Source organism: Castor canadensis, chromosome 16, assembly GCF_047511655.1.
Source record: "Castor canadensis chromosome 16, mCasCan1.hap1v2, whole genome shotgun sequence".
NCBI lineage: Eukaryota > Metazoa > Chordata > Mammalia > Rodentia > Castoridae > Castor > Castor canadensis.
The window spans coordinates 67182548-67204522 of NC_133401.1; the positions used below are offsets into that span (position 1 = coordinate 67182548).

The window sequence follows — 21975 nt, forward strand, 5'->3', positions numbered from 1 at the left end:
AATGGGGCTGCTCTGTACTATCTGTTCTTCCTACTTAGGCTTCCCATTCAGCTGGGATCACAGGGGTGCACCACCATGCCCAGATTTTTTATTCTTGAGTGGGGGGTCATGCTAACTTTTTCCCCCAAGCTGGCTTTGATTCCTCCTGAGTAGCTGGGATGAGCAACCATGCCCAGCCTTTTTGTTTGTTTGCTTTTTTTCAATAACTACGAATCTAAAAACTATGCAGACTACATGGAAGATGCAGGAGAAATATTTGCAAACTCAGGCAAAAATACACCTAAGATTTAAACTCTTCCTGCTATAGCAGTACAATTAAACTTCAGGCTCCATCTTTTCTGAGGTAATTAAATCCACATCAAATTAGAAGCTAAAAGACTTTAAATGGTAAAGCAATAACGTGACTGCATTATTCTTTTTCCTGATGGGCTTTTAAATAATAATGACAGATTTACACTAAATGGCCCAAATTATTGACAGTAAAGATTCTGCAATGTGTTTGTACTTTTTTTAAACTCATTTTCATAATATTTTTTCATATTCAAGGTGAATTCTCTACATTTGATGGATAAAGCATATTCTTCTATTCATTGCTAGACAATAAGTTTAAACCTAAAAAAGTTTTTAAAGAGATATGAATGGAAAGGTGACGAGCCATTTAACTGAGAATGCTCAACCAGCCAAAGGAAGGAGCACTGGTGACTGATAAAAAGATTATAAAGAATGTCCACATATTCTTAAAGGCACACAAATGAATGTAGAGATTTCCGATTAGATAATGACCTGACACAATTTTTAAACAGTAACAGTAAAGTCTATATACATTTTTAAAAACCCAAAGAACAGATCCTTAGTTTTCAGACGAATGTGCATTATTTTAAACTATCCAAGAGCCCATAACTTCCCCTTTCTACTACCACATATCCGCTACCTCCAAGACAAAGAACTCATTGTGCTAACTAGCCGTAACAAGTAAAACCACATATTGAGCAGTCTTCCTGTCAAGGATATCACAGACACTGAACTGGGAAGGATGTCCTTCAGCCACCAGATGAAGGGCATGCCTTAGAAAAAAACACCATCAAGCCCTTAAAACACTGTTGACAGGGCAAGAAAACAAAATGTTTATACCTAGCAGTGTAGAATTTTAAGGTTATATAAAGTATATTCTCAGTTGTAAAGGTAATAACAAAACTAAGTATCTTAACAGATCAAAGCAAGTATTTACTTTGTTCAAGGTATTTTACTGACACTGCAGAGAGCAGACAGGTGAGATGCAAACCTCAACTTTAAGAGGTCTGAAGCTCTCTCCATACTGCAGTCAGTGAATAGGCAGGTGACAGCATAAAGGGAGAAGGACAGCATTGTAAGACAGGTACTAACAGGGTATCTCAAGGTAGCAGAGGCCATGGACTAAAAACTCACTAAGGATGGGAATCCAGGTTTCTTTATTTTTTGCTCCTAATGGTTAGTATTAGTTCATATTACAATGCACAGCATGGAGATGTGCTAATCTAATGTTTCTTTATTATAGTGAAGAGCAGACAGAACTGACACATGAGCCAAAGAGGGCTCAATATGGATCTCTGGATCCATTCCTTAAGATTTTGAATTACACCATGTAAAGTGGCACATGCCTGTAATCCTAGCTAGTGGAGAGGTAGAGATTGGAAGGATCAAGGTTTGAGGCTGGACTGGGGAAAAAGTTAGTGAGACCTCCCCCCCTCATCTCACCAATAAGCTAGGAATGGTGTCACGTGTCCATAATCCCAGCTAAGTGGGAGGCCATAGCTGGGAGGATCATGGTCAGAGGCTGGCCTAGGCAAAAACATAAGACCCTATCCAAAAATTATCTAAAGCAAAAAAGGGCTGGGGACATAGCTCAGTGGCAGGGTGCTTGCCTAGCAAGTGCAAGGTCCTGAGTTCAAACTTTTTAAAAGAAAAATATCATGGTCCAGACTAGCCTGGGCAAAAAACCAAAAACCAAAAACCAAACCAAAACAAAAAACCCTATCCCCAAAACAAGGGCTAGAGGAATGGATCAAGTAGTTGAGCACCTGCCACACAAGTGCAAAGACCTGAGTTCAAACCCTAGTACTGCCACACATACACAAAAAAATCAGTTCCAGGACCTGAGAAGGAAAGAGGACCCTGGAATTAGTATCTTCACGAGATGAGCCCCATAACTGAGTAGCTGATTCTGATGCAAGAGTCCCTATGCATTATGTAGAGGCAATGCCCTGCAGAGTAAGAAGGAGAGAGCTGATTCACACACTAGTAAGCCAGGAAAGCGAGGAGCTGCACAAGCAGAAACAGAAGAACAAGAGAGCTAGGATATATACAAATTAGAAGAGGATCACAATTTTGAACACAACAGTGAGGAATGCCTGCTTGAAAGGGTGAGAGCCAGAGAAGGCTTCAGATGATGTCCGCTAAGTCTATGTTTAACCTGTACTTCTCAACCCATTCAGAGATCAACAGGCTTTCTTCTAGTGCAGCTCACTGGACTGAGATGAGATCTTTCTATAACCACTCTTTCTAGCCTTGAACATGGACTCTGCTTAAATGGTATCAACCAATACATCTTTTGAGGCATTCCTGTGTCCACACTCTGCGCCACAGCACTTCACTCCTCTGTGGGAAACTGTTTTATGAGACTTGTCTTGCTACAACATACCACCCAATGCTTCCTACTGAGTTTTCCAACTACCAAATTATTAAAACTCTTGAGAAGAAGCCAGAATACCCTCTGTGGGGCTGCTTAGTGGCTGAGTTGCTGCAGATGTGTGGCTTCAGACCTGCAGAGAATCTTGGACCAAGATAGGACAAAGGAGCATCCAAGCAGGTCACATCAACCTCAGTGACCAAGAGACCCTCACCTTCCTTCTTTCAAAATCTTCACTATGCTGCTACATAATAGTCCTTCCCTTAGGCATACTTCTGCTTTGAAGATGAGGCTTTTAATTTACCATTATCCTGACCACCCTCCATGTTCAGTCTTACTGTTCACACACCCCCAGTCCCGTACTTAAAAATCACTGTTGCTTTGCTTTTTCCCATTCAGACCCTTTACTTATGGGCATTCTTCTGACTAGAAAATTTTTCTCAAACACCTGAAGTTCTATTCAAACGTCATTTCTTCAAGGTAACTCTCTCTGATCCCTTTTATTTAGGTCTTCTTCATAAAACTTCTCACAACCATGATTTTTTCTTCAATGTTTCTTTTCCATGCTTGATTAGAAATGAGAAGAGGTGTTTTGTGTGGCATACTTATGCCTGTAGGTCTAACAGGAGCTCAAACAATGCTTGTTCTTAATTAATGTATATCCAAATCCCTCTACTTGCTGTCAACTGACCAGGCCTAATTTTCTCTATTCACTCTTAGACTCCTTGCACAAGTCAGATTGGATTCTTGTGGTTCACCTAATGAGAATAGCTTTCTCTTTGGTCAAATCCTAAATCATCCTAGTTATTCAGGGCCCAGCACAATGAAGCCTCCTCGATGAATCCTCTAGGTCCCTTCCAGACTTAGGAGTCAGGAGGCCTTTTGTGACAATGTGATGACTCACCCTGTCAAGTATACTAAGTTCATACCTTGTTGCTCCCCAGGCACCTCATGCTTGTCTGTCTCTCTAATGGAGTAAGTGTCCCGAGGACACACACTTGCATATACTCTGTAGATCCCTGTAGTGTGTATTGCAGAATATCTGCCATATAGAAAATATAACTTCATACCTACTGAGTTATCTTTTTTGTAATAAATATATTCAAAACAATTAGCTTATAAAGAAAAATGAACTACATGAAGAATGGAGAGCAAGTACGCTTAGAAATATAAAAAAGTAAGCTGGGTGAGTGGCTATAATCAAGCTACTGGGATATATGGGGGAGGCAGAGATTGGGAGGATTGCAGTTCGAGGCCAGCTGGGGCAAACAGTTCACAAGACTCCATCTCAACCAATAGCTAATAGCTAGGTATGGTAGTGAGCACCTGTCATCCCAGCTACTTGGGGAAGCATAAGTAGGAGGATCATAGTCCTGGCTGGCCCAGGCATAAAATGAAACCCTATTCATAAAATATGTAAAGCAAAAAAGGCTGGGGGTGGGGCTCAAATGGTAGAGTACCTGCCTGGCAAATGCAAGGCCCTGAGTTCAAACCCCAATACCACAACCTTCCTGCCAAAAAAAAAAAAAAGTAACAGGCTCATAATTAAAGGAATAAATGGATTTCACAATTTTATATGAGATACTGGTCATTCCAAATACAAGAGTAAGTAACAATAATTTAAAATTTAAAATTTCATTATCTCAAAGCTGGGCATGGTAGTGCATACTTATAATCCCAGCACCTGGGAAGACTGCAAGTTATAGGCCAGCCTTAGCTATATAGTGATTTTGAGGTTGGCCTGGACTACATAGTGAGACCCTGCCTCAAAAAAAAAAAAACCAAAATAAATAAATTTCACACCCTGAAAGGTAGATAAGGACATTCTCCTTAAGACTTACTTGGTCAAACTTCCAAGGGTAGTAATCAACTGGGTATAGGATTCAAATCTCAATCTTATGATTTAAAATTCCAATTCTTTTCACTATTTTGGAGATACTATATCATCTGACAGACTCTTAATTTTGTTTCTATAACTTTTTTTGGCAGTACTGGTGCTTGAACTCAGGGCTTCAACTTGCAAGGCAGGCCCTCTACCACCTGAGCCACAACTCCAGCCCTTGCTTCTATAACTACAAAGTGATTGAGAATGTTGGGGCAAATTACAAGTCTATGATAAACTCTTAAATATGACTTTACAGATGAACAATACAGAACAGGCTGGGTGGGACAGCTATAGAAACAGCAATCTATAAATTACCCAAAATATTCCAATGATGTTTTTCCGATGATGACTACATCATAGGCAACATGTTCACTGAGAACAAATTGAGACAAAGAATTTATTCTGTTTGGCAAACAGTAAACAGTAAGCAATAGCCTAAGGATTCAAAGAAAAAAAGGGCAAAACCTCTCACATCAAGAAACACACTAAGATGCTTGCAGATAATTCACAAATTTCCAAGCAAAATGGCATTTTTACTTTAATCTTACAAAAACATAAAATTGTATTGCTTTTATTAACATTTTTTATTCAGATAATTATGTCACTTTTTGGATTAAATAAAACACTCCAACAGAGCAATTTAGTCTGTATATTATATAACATCAAATAGATTTAAGACATGCCTTCATAGTGAATCTTTCAGTATCATACCCAAAGGCACTTAGCATGTCTCCACTAATTGTAAAGGAAAGTACAAAGTCTTTTCGTACACTTTTCTTTTTTGGGGGGAGGGTCTTTTCTTAATTTATTTTCATTAATCATATTATTGTTATACTGGGGGTACACTGACATTTACAAAAGTTCTTACGATGTATGTATTGTAGCTGAATTAACTCCTTACATCTTTTTCTTTTACCCGCCCCCTCCCATTTGTACACTTTTCTTGTCCAAATTTTAATATCCTTTTGTACTTATACAGGCCTTAGCTTCTAGCCTAACCATTTAAAATATGAATAAAAATAGTAAGAGATCACCTCATGAATACTATTACTCAAAGTAAGAATATCTGAGTATATAACCTAAATCCTGTTCCAGTTAAGGAATCTTATTTCTGTGTTGCTTTTGAACTTTAGTCTGCATTTCACTTTTTTTTTGGGTGATACTGGAGTTTGAACTCAGGGCCTTGTACCCATGTGAGCCATGCCCCTATCCCTTTCTGCTTCAGGCTATTTTTCAGATAGAGTCTTGCATTTTTGCCCAGGCAGGCTCTGGACCACAATCCTCCTACCTATGCCTCTGGCCTAGCTGGGATTATAGCCGTGAGACAGAAAGGTCAGCTGTATTACACTTAAAAAAAAAATAAAGGCTTTAATGAGATATAATTTACCTTTTGTAAGTGTACAATTCAGTGATTTCAGTAAACTTATAGAAGTGCAACCATCACTATAATCCAGTTTTCAGAACAGAAAGCTGAATTCATGCTCATTTGTAGCTAGCCTTCACAACCCTGAACCATCCTACACAACTATTAATCCATGTTCTGTTACCTCTAAATTGACTTTCCCAGACATTTCATATAGATGGAATGATAGACTTTTGTGTCTGGCTTCTTTTATTTAGGAAACTGCTTTCTGAGGCTTATCCATGTGTCAATAGTTAATTTCATTCAATTGTTCAACTATATTTCATTGTATGGTTATACCACATTTTGCTCATCCATTCAACAGCTGATGGACACTTGGACTGTTTCCACTTTTTTGGCTATGATAAATATTGCTTTTAGGAGCACTTGTGTAAGTGGACATTTCATTTGCCTTGGGTAGATATTCAGGAGTAAGACTGCTGGGTCATATGGTAAATTTATGTTTAACTTTTTAAGAAACTGCCCAACTGTTTTCCAAATTGGCTGTATCATTTCACATTCCCACCAGCAGTGAATGAGGGCTCCAGTTTCTCCACATCACTAACAAAATTTGATATTGTCTGACTTTTTAATTACAGTCACTCTAGTGGGTATGAAATAAGTCTTATTGTTTTGATAGCATTTTTCTAATGTTTAACGAGATGTCTAATCCTTAAATCCTTTACTTCCTGTAAAATTAGGTTGTTTATCTTATTACCTACTTATGGTTTCCTTACATATTCTGGATACAGGTTCTGCATACAATGCACCTAAACACAACACAATGCCGTTTCTCATGTAAAGTCCATTCCATATGCTGTACAAAGGTTCTGTTTCCCATGGCTGTTACCCTCCTACTCTACCCCTGAACCTTTTTATTCTCGTTGTTATTTTTGATGGCTATCTTAGTGTATGATGAAAGGAGTGTCATGGTCAGTAAGTCTGGGAAATAGGTTAATTAAACTGAAACAGGTTTCAGTTTAAGACCTCTCAGAGACCTCAGTGATAATGAGCACACAAAGCCTTTTCAAGTACCATACATTTTAAGCATTTTCCAAAACTTACTTTACCATTTTACTTTTACTTTTTTTCTTCTATGGGTCACCCATGAACATGTCTGAATAGCTGGTGTTTTAAGGAACACAGACAGAAAATCTGCATCAACTGATATAGATTCTTCCTTCTTTTAAACAGAAATCAGAAAAAAATTGCTTTCAGGAAATCATCAATTGATACAGATTCTTCCCTTTTTTAAACAGAAATCATTTAAAAATTGCTTTAAGATTTCAGTTCCCTCTGTTATAACCTCCATACGTTTTTTTCAAAGTAAAAGTGACAGCAAAGTTTCTTAGGAAATGAATACACTTTCAATAGACTGAAGGTGATCATTTCTATAGTGAGAATGAGAACAACTTCCCGTACTTTCATTAATAAAAGGTTCTCATTTGATTTACTTCTTTCTGGTTTTTGTATGAAAACAAAATGTATACATATTTTGTATGAAAAGTAACATAATTGGTAAAGCAGTATATATTTTGCTCAGCTAATATTCCCTGTCAATTATTCTTCCTACTTTCTGCAAAGAAGAAACCAGTATGGAATGAAGATAAGCTATTCTAGGTCCAAAATTTCAAATAGTTTTTCTTCCCTCTACAACAGTGGTGAAAGGTTAAGTGCCTGCTTGCTCTAAGACATAAGCAGAAAAACTACTGCCTTGAATCCAGAGTTTCCACACAGAGATCCAGTTCTATTAGACTACCCTTTGCTTCCCTGCAGAATTCAAGTTACAGGACTCCCGTGATCTCTGGGTAGTGAAAAAAAAAAAAAAAAATCACACCATTCTATTTTATTCTGTTTTTTTTTTTTTTGGTGGTATTTGAACCGAGGACCTACACCTTGAGCCACTCCACCCTTTTTTTGTGATGAGTTTTTTTGAGATAGGGTCTCTCGAACTATTTACCCAGGCTGATCTCAAACAGCAATCCTCCTGATCTCTGCCTCCTGAGTAGCTAGGATTATAGGTGTAAGTCACTGGCTCACTGTTAGTTACAGTTTTCCTACAATGAGTTTATTTTTGAAATTGGAAAAAAAATATTGTAATTCTAAAAGACTTAGTTTGAAAGAAAACACATCACAGAAAGATAAAATTTAAATTTATTTTCATTTTTCTATCAAGATACACAGAAGAGTATCTGTGATCCTCAATTAAGATAAACAAGTTTTGTAAGAAAGCTGTCTAAAAATGGATTATGTAAAATTGTAAGACATAAAGCAAATTCCTTAAATTTGAAATCTCTATGAATGCAAAACTAAACTTTAGGTTTCAACTTAAACAGATGTACTGGTGAAAGTGGATGAATACTAGCAACTTAGCCTTCTGAGACCTTCTGCTGGGCCTTACCTGCTTTAGTCTTCTGGTAAGATGGGGAGAGAACCTAAGTCATACATAGTGATTGTACGAACTGTCTAAAAAACATATGTTAAAAGCTCATAGTAAAGTGGTATATATACATAGTAAGTGCTCAATAAATTGCAACTGTTATTATGAAAATAACTACTAGAAATATCCTAAATGTTTTCACAAGAAATGAAGAAATAATATTACTACTGTAATTATACTAAGCACTAAGTAGTCAGTTTTAACATTTATTCTGGTAAGATAAAAAGGAATCCTTCCCAGACAGGTAATCTTTGAGAATCCATGACCTACCCTGGATAAATGATTCCAATCAAATACCTTATCTTTCAAAGTTATCAAGCAATATATAAAAATGCAAAACAACTAAAGAAATAATCATAGCCAGTTATTCAGTAAGTGTTAAGTTTTACAGATAGTTATGATCATTATTGAAAAGAAAAAAATTCAATGAAAGGAAAAAGACATGCAGCTCCACAAAAAAATGGCAATACCAAAAATAACATAATCAAAAAATTATGTTGAAAATTATGATTTCACCAAAGCTAGAATGCCTACCTACAAAACAACAATTTCTAATAGGAACAAAATCCAGAAGTCCCTTTGTTCTGTTTACCTGGATGAGTCATGGTGACTGGCTCCTCTTTGGATTTATTGTTATAGATGACTACAGCAACTGCATTGTGGAAAGCAGCCCGTGATATTTTCTCTTTAAATGTACAGTTCCCCCTCTGCAGCAAGGCAATCCACTGTTTGATATTAGGAGGGACAAAGAACCGTGTTTGAGGATCACAGCCCAGATGATCAGCAACTAAAGGAAAGAAAAACACACACACATTAAGATAAATAAAATCGATTAAGTCTTTTATCAAAGTGATCAACTGTTCTCCGAATACTATATTCAGCTACAGAACTTCACGCACCTCACTGCCCCCAGAGTTATGGCAATACAGTAGATCTAATCAAGATTGTACAGGAGAAAGATGCTCCAATATTAACTGTACTGCAAATGAAAGCAATAAAAATTTCTTAACATTACAGATTGTAAAAAAAAAAAAAAAAATGGTAAAAGCCAGAGTAGTTGGTAAAAGAGGAGGAAGAGAAGGCAAACCCAGAAGAAAACCCCAGAAATCTACATGATGTGACACATCTATTCCTGACTAATCCTGACTTTATGCTCATTAATTTCATCTTATTAGTCTCTACACACACACACACCACCACCACAGTAAGCAGGCAGGCTATTATTTTCGCTTGGGGTAAATGAGAAAGCCAAAGTAACCTTTCATTCAGTTACTAAGTGGTCCTGTTGCAACTGAAGCATATTTGAGCAAATTTCTTTTCTTTTTCTTTTATTATTCATATGTGCATACAAGGCTTGGGTCATTTCTCCCCCCTGTCCCCACCTCCTCCCTTACCACCCACTCCGCCCCCTCCCTGTCCCCCCCCCAATACCCAGCAGAAACTATTTTGCCCTTATTTCTAATTTTGTTGTAGAGAGAGTATAAGCTATAATAGGAAGGAACAAGGGTTTTTGCTGGTTGAGATAAGGATAACTAAACAGGGCATTGATTCACATTGATTTCCTGTGCGTGGGTGTTATCTTCTAGGTTCTTTTTGATCTAACCTTTTCTCTAGTTCCTGGTCCCCTTTTCCTATTGGCCTCAGTTGCTTTTAAGGCATCTGCTTTAGTTTCTCTGCGTTAAGGGCAACAAATGCTAGTTTTTTAGGTGTCTTACCTATCCTCACCCCTCCCTTGTGTGCTCTCGCTTTTATCATGTGCTCAAAGTCCAATCCCACTGTTGTGTTTGCCCTTGATCTAATGTCCACATATGAGGGAGAACATACGATTTTTGGTCTTTTGGGCCAGGCTAACCTCACTCAGAGTGATGTTCTCCAATTCCATCCATTTACCAGCGAATGATAACATTTCGTTCTTCTTCATGGCTGCATAAAATTCCATTGTGTATAGATATCACATTTTCTTAATCCATTCGTCAGTGGTGGGGCATCTTGGCTGTTTCCATAACTTGGCTATTGTGAATAGTTGAGCAAATTTCTTAATAAATGTCAAAAAAAATTAGAAAAGTTCACTTTGGGCCTCTATGTAAAAATTTAAGAGGTTCGGGCTTGGTAGTCCACACCTGTAATCCCTACTGCACAGAAGGTGGAGGTAGAAGGATTACAGTGCAAAGCTGGCCCATGCAAAAGTGTGAAATCCTATCTGAACTAAAAGCAAAAGGACTGGGGGTATGATTCTGGTAGTAGAGTGCTTACTTAGCAAGTGCAAGGTCCTAAATTCAATCCCCAGCACTGGGTGAGGGGAATTAAGTAGTGAAAATGACAGGAAAGGAAAACAAATGTATTATTCTTTTAATAATTCCTTTAATTTGTATTTATTGATAAAAATTACTCTACAACTCCACATTAAGGTACATCTACTATACAGTCCAAAACAAATGGAAGAACAGAGAAAACTGTCTGTGAGGGATATAGCAAAAGGTTTTGAACACATATAGTTATAGTCCTACTAAGAATAGGGAAAGGGGAAGATGCAAAATTTTGAAGAAACACTGTAAGAACTCTTCAAAACATCAAATAAAAAAAACTCAAAAAAAAATTGAAAAGATATATATCCATCTGAATACAGGAAGACACCAAGACCATCCCTGGATCATTATATGATTCCTATTATACACCACAGTTCTAGTTTGTTTCAAGTATCTGTTAAGTGCATTTGAATCTCAGACCAAGTTCCTCAATCTGATTCCATACACGGTCTTCACAGCTCTGCAAGTCTGTGCAAATCTTTTCTTTTCTTTTCTTTCTTTTTTTAATTTTTTGGTGATACTGGGGTTCAATCTCAGTGTCTCACACTTGCTGGGCAGGCAGGCAGGCAGGCATCCTACCACTTGTGCTACTCTGCCAGCTCTTTTCTGTGTTGGTTTCTTTCGAGAGAGAGGGCCCAGCAATCTGTGCAAACCTTAACAAAGAAGACCCTGACTGCTCTTCCCCACCTACACATTTAGACCGAGTTAAAATGGAAGAAAAGTGAAGTCCATAAGGAGAAAGAAGCTACCAAAGGAAAGGCCGCAGACTGCCAGCTGGGACACAGCGGCAGAGGCCAGCAGGCCCCATGCTTCCTGGAGTCAGTCTTTAGCAGTTGTGTGTGTGTACTGCGGGAGAAGCCAGAAGGGTGACACCAGAGGCAAATAAGTCATAAAAAATTAAGTGTTAGTAATACTGTATAATTGTACTATATAAAGAGATGACACCAATGGGGAAATGTTTGCTTTCTACATACCTGTAAGCACACTGCTAAATGCTTACAGTACTTACTTACAAAAAAGTAGAGATACCACGAACTTCAGAGAAAAAATGACATCTATCTTTCTTCAAATTTTCTTATACTTATCATGGTGAAGGATGGAAACAAGCACATATTTGCTATCAGTAGTCTCTAAATACACAGGAAGTGGGAGCTGTTTCCATAATTTATTGTGATTGATATTGTCTATAACTTCTGCACTTTAAAATGTTAACCTGTTATAAATCAAATTAAACAGAGAGGTGCTAGGGATGCAGCTCAATGTTAGAGCATTTTTTTTTTCTTGTGGTACTGGGGCTTGAACTCAGGGCCTATATCTTGACTCATTTCACCAACCCTATTTTTGTGATGGGTTTTTTTTGAGATAGAGTCTCACGAACTCTTTGCCTGGGCTGGCTTCAAACCTTGATCCTCCTGACCTATGCCTCGTGAGTAGCTAGGATTATAGGTGTGAGCCACCAGTGCCCAACAATGTTAGAGCATTTGACTGGCTAGCATACACTCAAACCCTGGGTTCAATCCCCAGCACTAGAGAAAAATTAAATGAAATAAATGAGGCAGAAGAGAAAACATGATTTTAGTAGTGGACTATCAAAAGACAGTCATCACGTTGTGAAATTTTAAAATCCTGAAACAGACTGTTTACTTCCAGTGATATCTGTTTCACAGATAATTATGCTGCTTTAAAATATAAGCATTTAGGCAATGTGTTATGATAACCTCATTGTCTTAGGAAATCATCCAATACTGTATCCAAACAGGGAACAATCAAAGAACTGGTTTTAAGTGTTTCATCTGTTATTTTTCAAAACATACTGCTGCACAACCCTGGCAGAAAATGCAGAATAAAGAATACCTGAAAGAATCTGTACTTTTGTCTTTTCTAAAACGTTTGTTCATTTTTCTGTAACATATCCTTCTTCCCAATGGTTTCTCATGGATTTACAATGCAGTAAAGAGGAAACAACAGACCTAGGGTCCAAATTCTAGATTAAGATCAACTACTTACTAGCTAAGCAACAATGATGGGTTACCTAAATTCTCTGATCTTTAATTTTTACTTATTTATAAAAATTGAGTTTTTGGGTTTTTTTTTTTGCAATGCTGGGGATTGAACATAGGGGTCTATGTTAGGCAACTGCTCTATAACTGAGCTACATTCTCCAACCTCATACTCTTACCTCACAGAGTTATACACATTAAAAATTCCGTTACTTTTAACTGTTCCTTTCTTCTTGTCAGTGTCCTTCCTACCCTGTCAGAGCAATTCAGTTTGATACCTTGGGGATTTTCTGCACCAATGTATGTTTAATTACCCTCAGCTCCATAAAAGCCTTCCATCCATTCCCTGTCCCTCTGCTCCTAACCATGTGTCCTGTTCCTTCTGATACTATCACAGTCTGCTGATATGAATAGCAGGTCAGTAATGTCCCCGATGTTCTCAAAATGAAAAGACACAGCAAGGGTGTAAATGAAGCAAAATATATCAAAACTACTGAAGAGGACTTTAAAATTCTCTTTAAGGAATTCCTGCCCACTAAGAACAGATTTTATGAGTAACTGCTCAATCCAACAACAGACTGTATGAGCAAAAGAATGCTCCCACTGCCCAAAATTCATCCAAATCACTATCCATGGAAGATCCTGAAAATTATCAGTAAGAATATAAAATGCAATTACAAGCAAGAATAAGATATGTGAGTTTCTATTCCAGGCAACAGTATTTATTATTCAGGAGAAGAAAATAAGAGTTTTTTACAACCACTAAATATTGTAGTGTATTCATTTTGTCTAGTTATTCCTTCCTCTAATTAAAAAATAAATGAGCAATGAAATAATATTGATGGTTTTAAAACAACTTTTCAAGAGGACTGGCCATTGTGATTAAGTGGTACCAATTCAAAATTTAATACAAGCTGTTAATACTTGAAGCAATTTATTTAGAAGACATGATGAAGCATAAAAGATCTATGAACTTATGAGCCATTAAAATTTTTCAATCACAATTTTATTCAAATTCAGGATCATTCTTTCATTTCTTTCAAATTTCATAAGATGTTATCTCTGACATCTCTGCATTTATTAATTACAGAGTTGAGGCAAATTTCTAAGTTGTAATGAAAATCTGAAATCATAGATAATGTAAAATTTCATACCACAGAAGAACTTAAGGGGCTGGGATGTAGCTCAGTGGTAGTACACTTGCTGCGTGAGGCCCTGGGTTCCAGGTCCCAGCATGTGTGCTCGTACACTCTTTCTCTTGCGTGTACACACACACACACACACACACACACACACACACACATACACACACACCTAATTATGGGATCCTTACCTTCCCTTAAAGAATATTTTCAACTTATGCACTTAGTAACATACCAAATACCAATGTTCAGCTTATGCATTTAGTACATACTAAGTACCAAAGAGAAATATAATGAAATTATATTCACATAAATATCAACAAGACAGTACAAAGTGCCAACAAGAAGAGTGCTTAGAAATCTAAGAAAGGAAGGGCACAACCTAATGGTAATGGGTTAGTGGGTGTTGGAACCTAAATGAGACCCTTGAAAGCTGCCCAAGCGGAAAGGATGGGGTACAGAAATGACTACCTAAGAACAGAGAACATAAGACAAGTCCTTCTCTCAAACTCTTGTGAGAACTGACTAAGATGATGTGTAATGGAGCTACGACACTACACAGTTAAGATGACTGAGCTCTGAGAAGACATCTCTAATGGGAAAAGTAGAAGAATACTGTGGTATGAAGAAAATGTAAATATTCAAAGGGTTATATGTGAATTAATGAATGAATAAAAATCTCTTTTCCTCACTCCACCAGTCTGAAACTTTCCACTCTGATTCATTTGATTCAAAGACATCATCTCTTAAAAATGCAAATAACTCACATAATAAGTAGTAGTCACCCAGTTATGTGAAGGTTAATAGTTTCCCTCCTAGCCCTGAGAGTCACCAATTTGCTGTAGGCTGGAAATCTCTCAAGGTGGGGGCAGAAGCAAGAACCCAGAAAAACATTTTCTGCAATGGTATCAAGACAGGTCATTATTTTTCTCTAGAACATAGTGCAGCTGCCCAGATGTACCTCTTGCTCTCAGAGCCTGTGTCCTGTTTCCTCCTGCTGCAATGCCAGCCCCACCACTCCTTTGCTGACCACCTTCTGAGCCTTGGGGTTCTGCTTAAATGTCTTCTCCAGCAAGCCTTCCGTGCCTCGGGAGACTGAGCTGAGTACTTGTTTCAAGTTGTCATGGCACCCTGAGATTGCATCCGTCTTGGCATTTATTGTACTGTATTAGTAACTGGCTGGTATCTCAGTCTTTCCTTCTAGAATGTGAAATTCAGCATCTTCTCCAATATGTCTGGCAAACAGTACATGCTAAGCATATTTGAAGAAGGAAGGAGGGGAAGAATGATCAAGGGAAATTAAACAAAACTTGACATTAAAAAAAAAAAAAGCTAGCCAGACATGGTGGTACACACCTGTAATCATAGAATTCAGAAGTCAGGAGGCTGAGGCAGCAGTATTGAGAATTCTAGGCCAGTATGGGCAAAATAGTGAGACTGTCTCCAACAACAACAACAAACAAGACAGGTATGGTGGCTCATGCCTGCAATCCCCAGCTACACAGGAGGCAGAGGTAAGAGGACTGGGTGAAAAGTAAGACCCCATCTGAAAAATAACTAAAGCAAAAAGGGATGGGAGCAAGGCTTGGGTAACAGAGCACTTGCCTGGCAAGTGTGAGGCCCTGAGTTCAAACCTCAGCACCACCAAAAAAAAAAAAAAAAGAGGTCTTTGTTTTATATGGCAATGTCCTGACTGGGAGAACATTTTATCAGTTGATTCCTATAAAACAGAAATAAAAATAGGACTAAGTAGTCAGCCCAGGTTTAGATTTTTCACTGTCAGCCATATTCTGGTTATTCTTGCTTTCCTGTTCCTGAAGTAGATTATAACCTCTTTAATCTTTAGATTTCCTGTTGGGGTGTGGCTAACATGCTATAGCACCTACCTATCATATAATCTTTAGTTTCCCTCCTTCTACTCTTTATTTTCCTTTTGTTAACCTCTAATTTTATAAGTCAGAGGAAAAAATAACCATTTTTTATTTTTGTTCCTAATTTTTTCTGAGACAGGATCTGTTTATGTAGCCCAGGTTGGCCCAGAAATCTCAGTCCTCCTGTTTCAGTCTCCCAAGTGCTTAGTCTATAGGCATGCACCTCCACAACCAGCATGCTTCTCTTAATTTTAATGTCCAGTTACTGGATTTGTGTCTTGTTCCTTTATCCACTTCCATACATACATATATTCTTATTGAAAGTATTTTACTTTTACTTTTCTGTCAATTTATTAATCTCAATTTTTCTCTTAACCTTGTACCTAAGCCATGTGTCATTTAACAATAGGGATACATTCTGAAAACTGTGAGGTTAGGTGATTGATGTCTTTGCAGTATGAACATGACAAACTAAGAAGACTATGGATGACATAACTAGGTGACATAATCTTTTGTGACCACCAATCATTCAAATGTCATTATATAGTGCATGACAATTTTTATCCACTTCCTTTTCCATCCCTTCCTCAGTCCACTTCTGCTACATTTTTCTTTCCTGGTAGGATTTATCACAATGGATGATAAAAAATGATATGGAGTCTATTCCTTTTTGGTTTCTTAGGAACCTTATGTGAACAATCATTCTTGCTTTCTCCTTTTTTCCCTGTTTTAAACCTGTTCTCTTCCGTTTCTAAAAAAGAAAAAAATAGTATCTCAAAATTCCCCTCTCCTGCTACTCTTTCCAAGAACTCTACACCTGCTATTCCCATCACCTCACTTCAGTGGCACTCCTCATCACATCTTGGTTTTAATCTTTCTGTATCCAACCACTCCACCAGAACTGTTCTGACTCAAGTAACTTCTACTTTGGTAATACCAAGACATTCTTTGTCCTCCAAACTTACTTCTTAGAAACATCTGTCCCAGCTTAGCACACTCTTCTTTCAGATCACAGGTGCCATGTCTTCCTCCTTCACAACTCATCTTTGCTAGGGCTTTTTATTGCATTTTCCCCCTCCACCTGACCCTGAAGCACTCTGACCTCTCTAATGTAGGTCTACGACTCTCCGTGGCTATAATTCTCACTATACCAACAATATACTTTTTTCTTACTAGAACAATGATATTTACTAACATCTCATGCCAACCGGTCCCTTTTTGAGAAGCTATTTTTTCATTCTTTTACTTATATGAATCCCAGTATCCAATATACACAATTAAATCAGGTTAATGGCAAACTAAGAATCAGGAAAGGAATATGAAAAATTATACACAAGGAAGGGATCTACTTTCTTCATTCCAAGCAAAACCTCTAGTTTAATGAGCTAATAGGAATTCTTGAATTTTTCCAGGGAAGGAGGGAGTGTAAGGGAGTCTCTAGGCAGGTTTATGGAAAATCATTCTATATGTCTAACTTATCTATTTGCAGGTTGTTCTGCTCCACTTCCATGCAGGCCACAGGAGTATGAAGAGATCTGAAGTGAACTCTATTAGCTGCCTACCAACATCTGCTTATTTAAACAAACAAAAACCCAGAAATCTTATTTATTTATTTGCAGTGATGGGGATTGAATCCAGGGGCAAATGCTCTACCACTGAGCTAAACCACAACCCCAGAAATTTTATTTAATTCATGCATCTACAGATCACTTCCATGAGGCCATATGCTTCATGTGATATCTATTTGAGCTCCAGCTCTAGGGAGAAGGGGTTTGGGTGTAGAGAGATGACCTAAGAGGAGCCACAGAGAAGTGAAGAACTTAAACTATATATTTGAAGGAAGGGATTTTTCTGTTTCACACTGAATATGAATAAGCAAACATGTGACTCCAGTTGTTACTGGCAGTCATCTTATGACAAAGAGAAATAATCTCAGGATGAACCTGAGAGGACAGCCAAAGGAAGAGACTGAAAACAATTGGATCCCTGGTGATATTGCTGAATCCTTAGACCCAAAACACAGCCCTCTCTGAACTTCTAGTTCTGAGACAGGATAAATTTACTCATTATTTTAAAGCAATCTATATCAAGGATCTTGGTACTTGTAGCACTCATTCTTCTTATGTGAGTAAAGGAGACACTGCCTGGATTAGGGGGTTTATTCCTGCGAGGAGTAAATTTCTTAATTCATCAGCACCCATTTTTGGCAACCCAACCCCATCAAAAATATCAAAGCCTAGGAAGAAAGCTTCCGTGGATAAGTCCCTTTGACACTGAGAAAGGTGCCAAGTCCTTGCTTCCTTCCCTTTTCACTTGAAGAATAACATACTGAGTAAAAGTTCTTGACAAGGCTCCAGAGATAGAATTCTGGGGTCAGTAAAATTTGGATAAGGGAAGGCCATCTTTATTTTTGCTAAACTCTAATGGAAACCTGACATTTTTCTTTATGAATGTAGACAACCATTTATAACTCTATAGCCAACTGTGATAAAATTACAGAGTTGTTGAAGATATGGCAAAATACTACCAATTAAAGTTATTAGGTCCATCACTAATAAAGCACATGTATTACCATGTCACCAATATTTTAAATACTTCGATTCTGTGCTTCAGTATGCTTGGGTTTCCTTTAATCCTATGCACTTTTGTACTTACCACTATCCCAAGAAGCAGCTCACAGGTTTAACTAGACTACAATAGAAATCTCAACAGCCATGTCTTATTCTATTGTGTTCTTATTTTTCCTAAACCTCCTACTTATTTCTCCTCCTTCCTACCTCTGAATGCACTGACCAGATCTTCTTTATACCCCTCTTTTTCCTCCATCTGTATATTCAAGTTCCATTATGTACTAAGTTATCTTTATTTAGTAGAATCTTAATTTATCTCTATTTCTCTCCTGAATAATCCAAGGCTCTTAAAATCTGTTATTAGTTCTTGTCATAACAAAGAACTACAAAGTTGGTGGTTTAAATAGATATTTATTCTCTCACAGTTCTGAAAGCCAGAAGTCCAAAATCAAGGGTTGGCAGGGCCACACTCCCTTTACATGTAAATATAAAAAGACTTAGCTGGATGTGGGGGTGCATGCCTGTAATCCCAGATACTTGGGAGGCAGAGATTGGGAGGGTGGTGGCTCCAGGCCAGCCCACATAAAAAAATGAAGGACCCCCCCATCTCAACCAACAAGCTGGGAGTGGTGGCATGTGCCTGTCATTTCAGCTATGTGGGATGCATAAGTAGGTGAATTATTGTAAGAGACAGCTGTGCAAAAACTGGAGACCCTATCTGAAAAATAACAAGCAAAAAGGGCTGGGGTGTGGTTGAAGTGTTAGAGCACCTGTCTCCAAGCGCAAGGCCCAGGGTTCAAAGCCTCCTAGTACCACAAAAAAAAAAAAAAAAAGATTTATTATAAGGAACTGGTTTACACAATTATGGACATGGACAAATCCAAAGATCTGCAGGGTGAGTGGGCAAGGTGGAAATCAGGAAGAGTATATATTTCAGATTGAATAAAGGAAAAAGTCAATGTCCCAAAGTGAAGGCATACAAGCAGGCAGGAATTCTTCGAGTAAGGGGAATGGTAGACATTTTAGTTCTGTCAGGCCTGCAATTTGAATGGATGAGGCTCCCTCACCACAGGGAGGTCAATCTGCTTTATTCAGTCTACCAATTCAAATGTAATCTCATACAAAACACTCTCACAGAAATGCTCAGATTAACGCATGATAAAATATGCTTGCACCCCTGTGATGTCAGACCTGCTGACATCACAATCTTCTCACACCTCACCTTTTCCTCCAGCAAGTTTAGTGTATATCCTTTAGAAATCCTTTCAATGAAGATCTGTTCCATTTTTACATTTGAGAACATCTTTCTTTTGTTCTTATTCTTGAATGACAGGTTAAATTTTAAAAAATTCTGGATTGCTAATCTTCCCTAAGCACTTCAAAGCTATTATTCTACTATCCTCTGTCTCCTAAAGGAGAAAGAGGAGACACAAAACATCTTAATTGTGTAGGCTCTCAAATGTTACTCTATTATTCACTTTTTACTTTGGATTTAGTATTTGAAAAAAAAAAGTTATTTTATTCCTAATTGGCAATTTTAACTTCTTGGTCATATTCTACAGAAACAAAACATTACAAAAGTTATTCCTTTTTTGTACAGAATTTTAAGGTGGAGCAACAAAACATCTTCCGTACACCTAGCGTGCTGGACACATCAATCAACACGGCAAGAAGGATCAGGCATAGTTGAACTGTCAGCAAGTTTAATTGTCAATAGCTATCCATTATCATCTGTCTTCTATACTTAGTTACTGTACATCTCAAATGGATTTTGATTATTTTTCACATCGTTAGGACTGAAATATATTTGTTGGATGTTCTCCATGACATAATAAAAAGCATCTTAAGAGCACTTTTAAATGATGGCTAATACAAATCACTTTACATGAAAAGTCATGTTCAAAAATAATTTCTATTACTACTGATGCAACAAATACTTCATACAAGATGCTATAAATCAAAGTAAGTGAAAATTATAGCTCAGTTCACAGAAAAAATTGGTATAATAGTACAAACACAGTGTATTTGATCCACATCACTTGCCGTTCCACAAAAGGATTTCAGTATCGAGTACAACTCTTTTTCCTTGGCTCCTATCCATCATGTTTTCCTCCCAGTTCTCTGACTGTTCTTTTTCATTTTCCACTGCCAGCTCCTTACCTGGAGGTGTTCATTAAAGTTCTATCCTTGGTCTCCTTTTCTCAGCAGGCTATCTTGCTCACTCCCATGGCTTCAACTATCACCTATATGAAGATAATGTCTAAATCTGAATGTCTCTTTAGCTTTAGTATTTCACAGTTCAACTACCTGCTAGACGTTTCTCTATGAATACTGAGTACCTCAAAATTACTCTTCCCTTTAACTGTGATCTACTTCCTGTGTTGAATTACTAGCTCAGTCAATAGAATATTCTGTTTATTGGTTGCCACAAGACAAAGCAAAGCTACTGACTATGACTCAACACTGTTAATGCTCACAGGATGCAAGAGCAACATCAAGAATCCAGAGCAAGCCAGGGGTGGTGGCACATACCTGTAATACCAGCACTAGAGAGGCTGAGGAAGGAGTTTCATTGAACTTGAGACCAGTCTGGGCTACATGGTGAAACTCTTGTCTCCAAAAACAAACAAAATGAGATCAAGAGTCCATAGCAAGCAGGTACAGTGGTATGCACTTATAATCCCAGATATTCAGGAGGCTGAGGCAGGAAGATCACTTGAGCCCAGGAGTTCGGAGACAGCCTGGGCAACATACAAAGGCCAGAGCCTGTCTCAAGAATCCAGAGCAGTACTAAAAAAAAAAAAAAGTATTACTAATTCTGAAAAGTATTACTAATTCTTGGGCAGAAAAGTAAAGGATATGGGAGCATATCTATTTTATTTAATCACTTCTTTCTTTCAATACTAAGGACTCTGACACAATGATAATATTGACAAAGACTGGGCTATCTGGACCATAACTTAAAAGTATAGCCATGACAAGCTAGGGATCAGGAGCTCACATTAACAGGGAAGACATTTGTCCAGAGGCTGACTGACCAGTGATCAAAAGACTTTAAATTGAATTGCTGAGGAGATTGGTAAGGGGACATGGGAGGAAAGAAGTCACAAAATCAGTCCCTATAGAGGACAATTGTGGGGGCAAACTGTTAGAAACTATACGAAAACAGGTTTAAAGTTTTCATAATCTGAGGTGTCCCTAACGAATAAATGTAAGAAGAAAAATGTAAACTTTACCTTAAGTATACAAAATAATCAATGAGATTTGTTGAGACAAGTCTTAAGACTGGCCTGTTATGATGGAAAAGTGTATTTTACTTCAAACTACTGTTCAGAGGGGGAAAAAAAGGAGAAGCAGGTATTTTATGTCAAGATAATATATCTTTCAAGAAAAAAAAAAAAACCAAATAGAAGCATTTGAGAACATGTCTGAAACACAGAAAAGGGGAATGAGATTTGTTGGAGCAATACACCAAGGCCAAGTGGCCAAATTAAGTGAACACAAAAGTTCCTGACAGATCACAAAAGCGGCAGACAACACAGAGCACTGATAGGGATTCCAACTATCTACAGGATTGCAGAGATCTAGTCCAGCTACACAAAAGATGTTAAACAAGGTCCTCATCTGCGTTCCCATTCATCTCATCTCCTACAGGATAACGGCTACGGATAACCGGGCCAGAACCTAATGCAAC

At 37.8% G+C, this 21975-nt stretch overlaps 1 protein-coding gene across 2 annotated transcripts in view; it reads right to left on the bottom strand.

Annotated features, from left to right (window-relative positions):
* Positions 1-21975, bottom strand: part of Rnf130 (ring finger protein 130) — a 114896-nt gene that overhangs the window by 74315 nt on the left and 18606 nt on the right. For both annotated transcript variants that reach the window (XM_074057469.1, XM_074057468.1), the window contains exon 2: positions 8985-9179. In XM_074057469.1, the coding sequence (XP_073913570.1) occupies positions 8985-9179 (195 nt within the window). The remainder of the gene's footprint in view (positions 1-8984; positions 9180-21975) is intronic.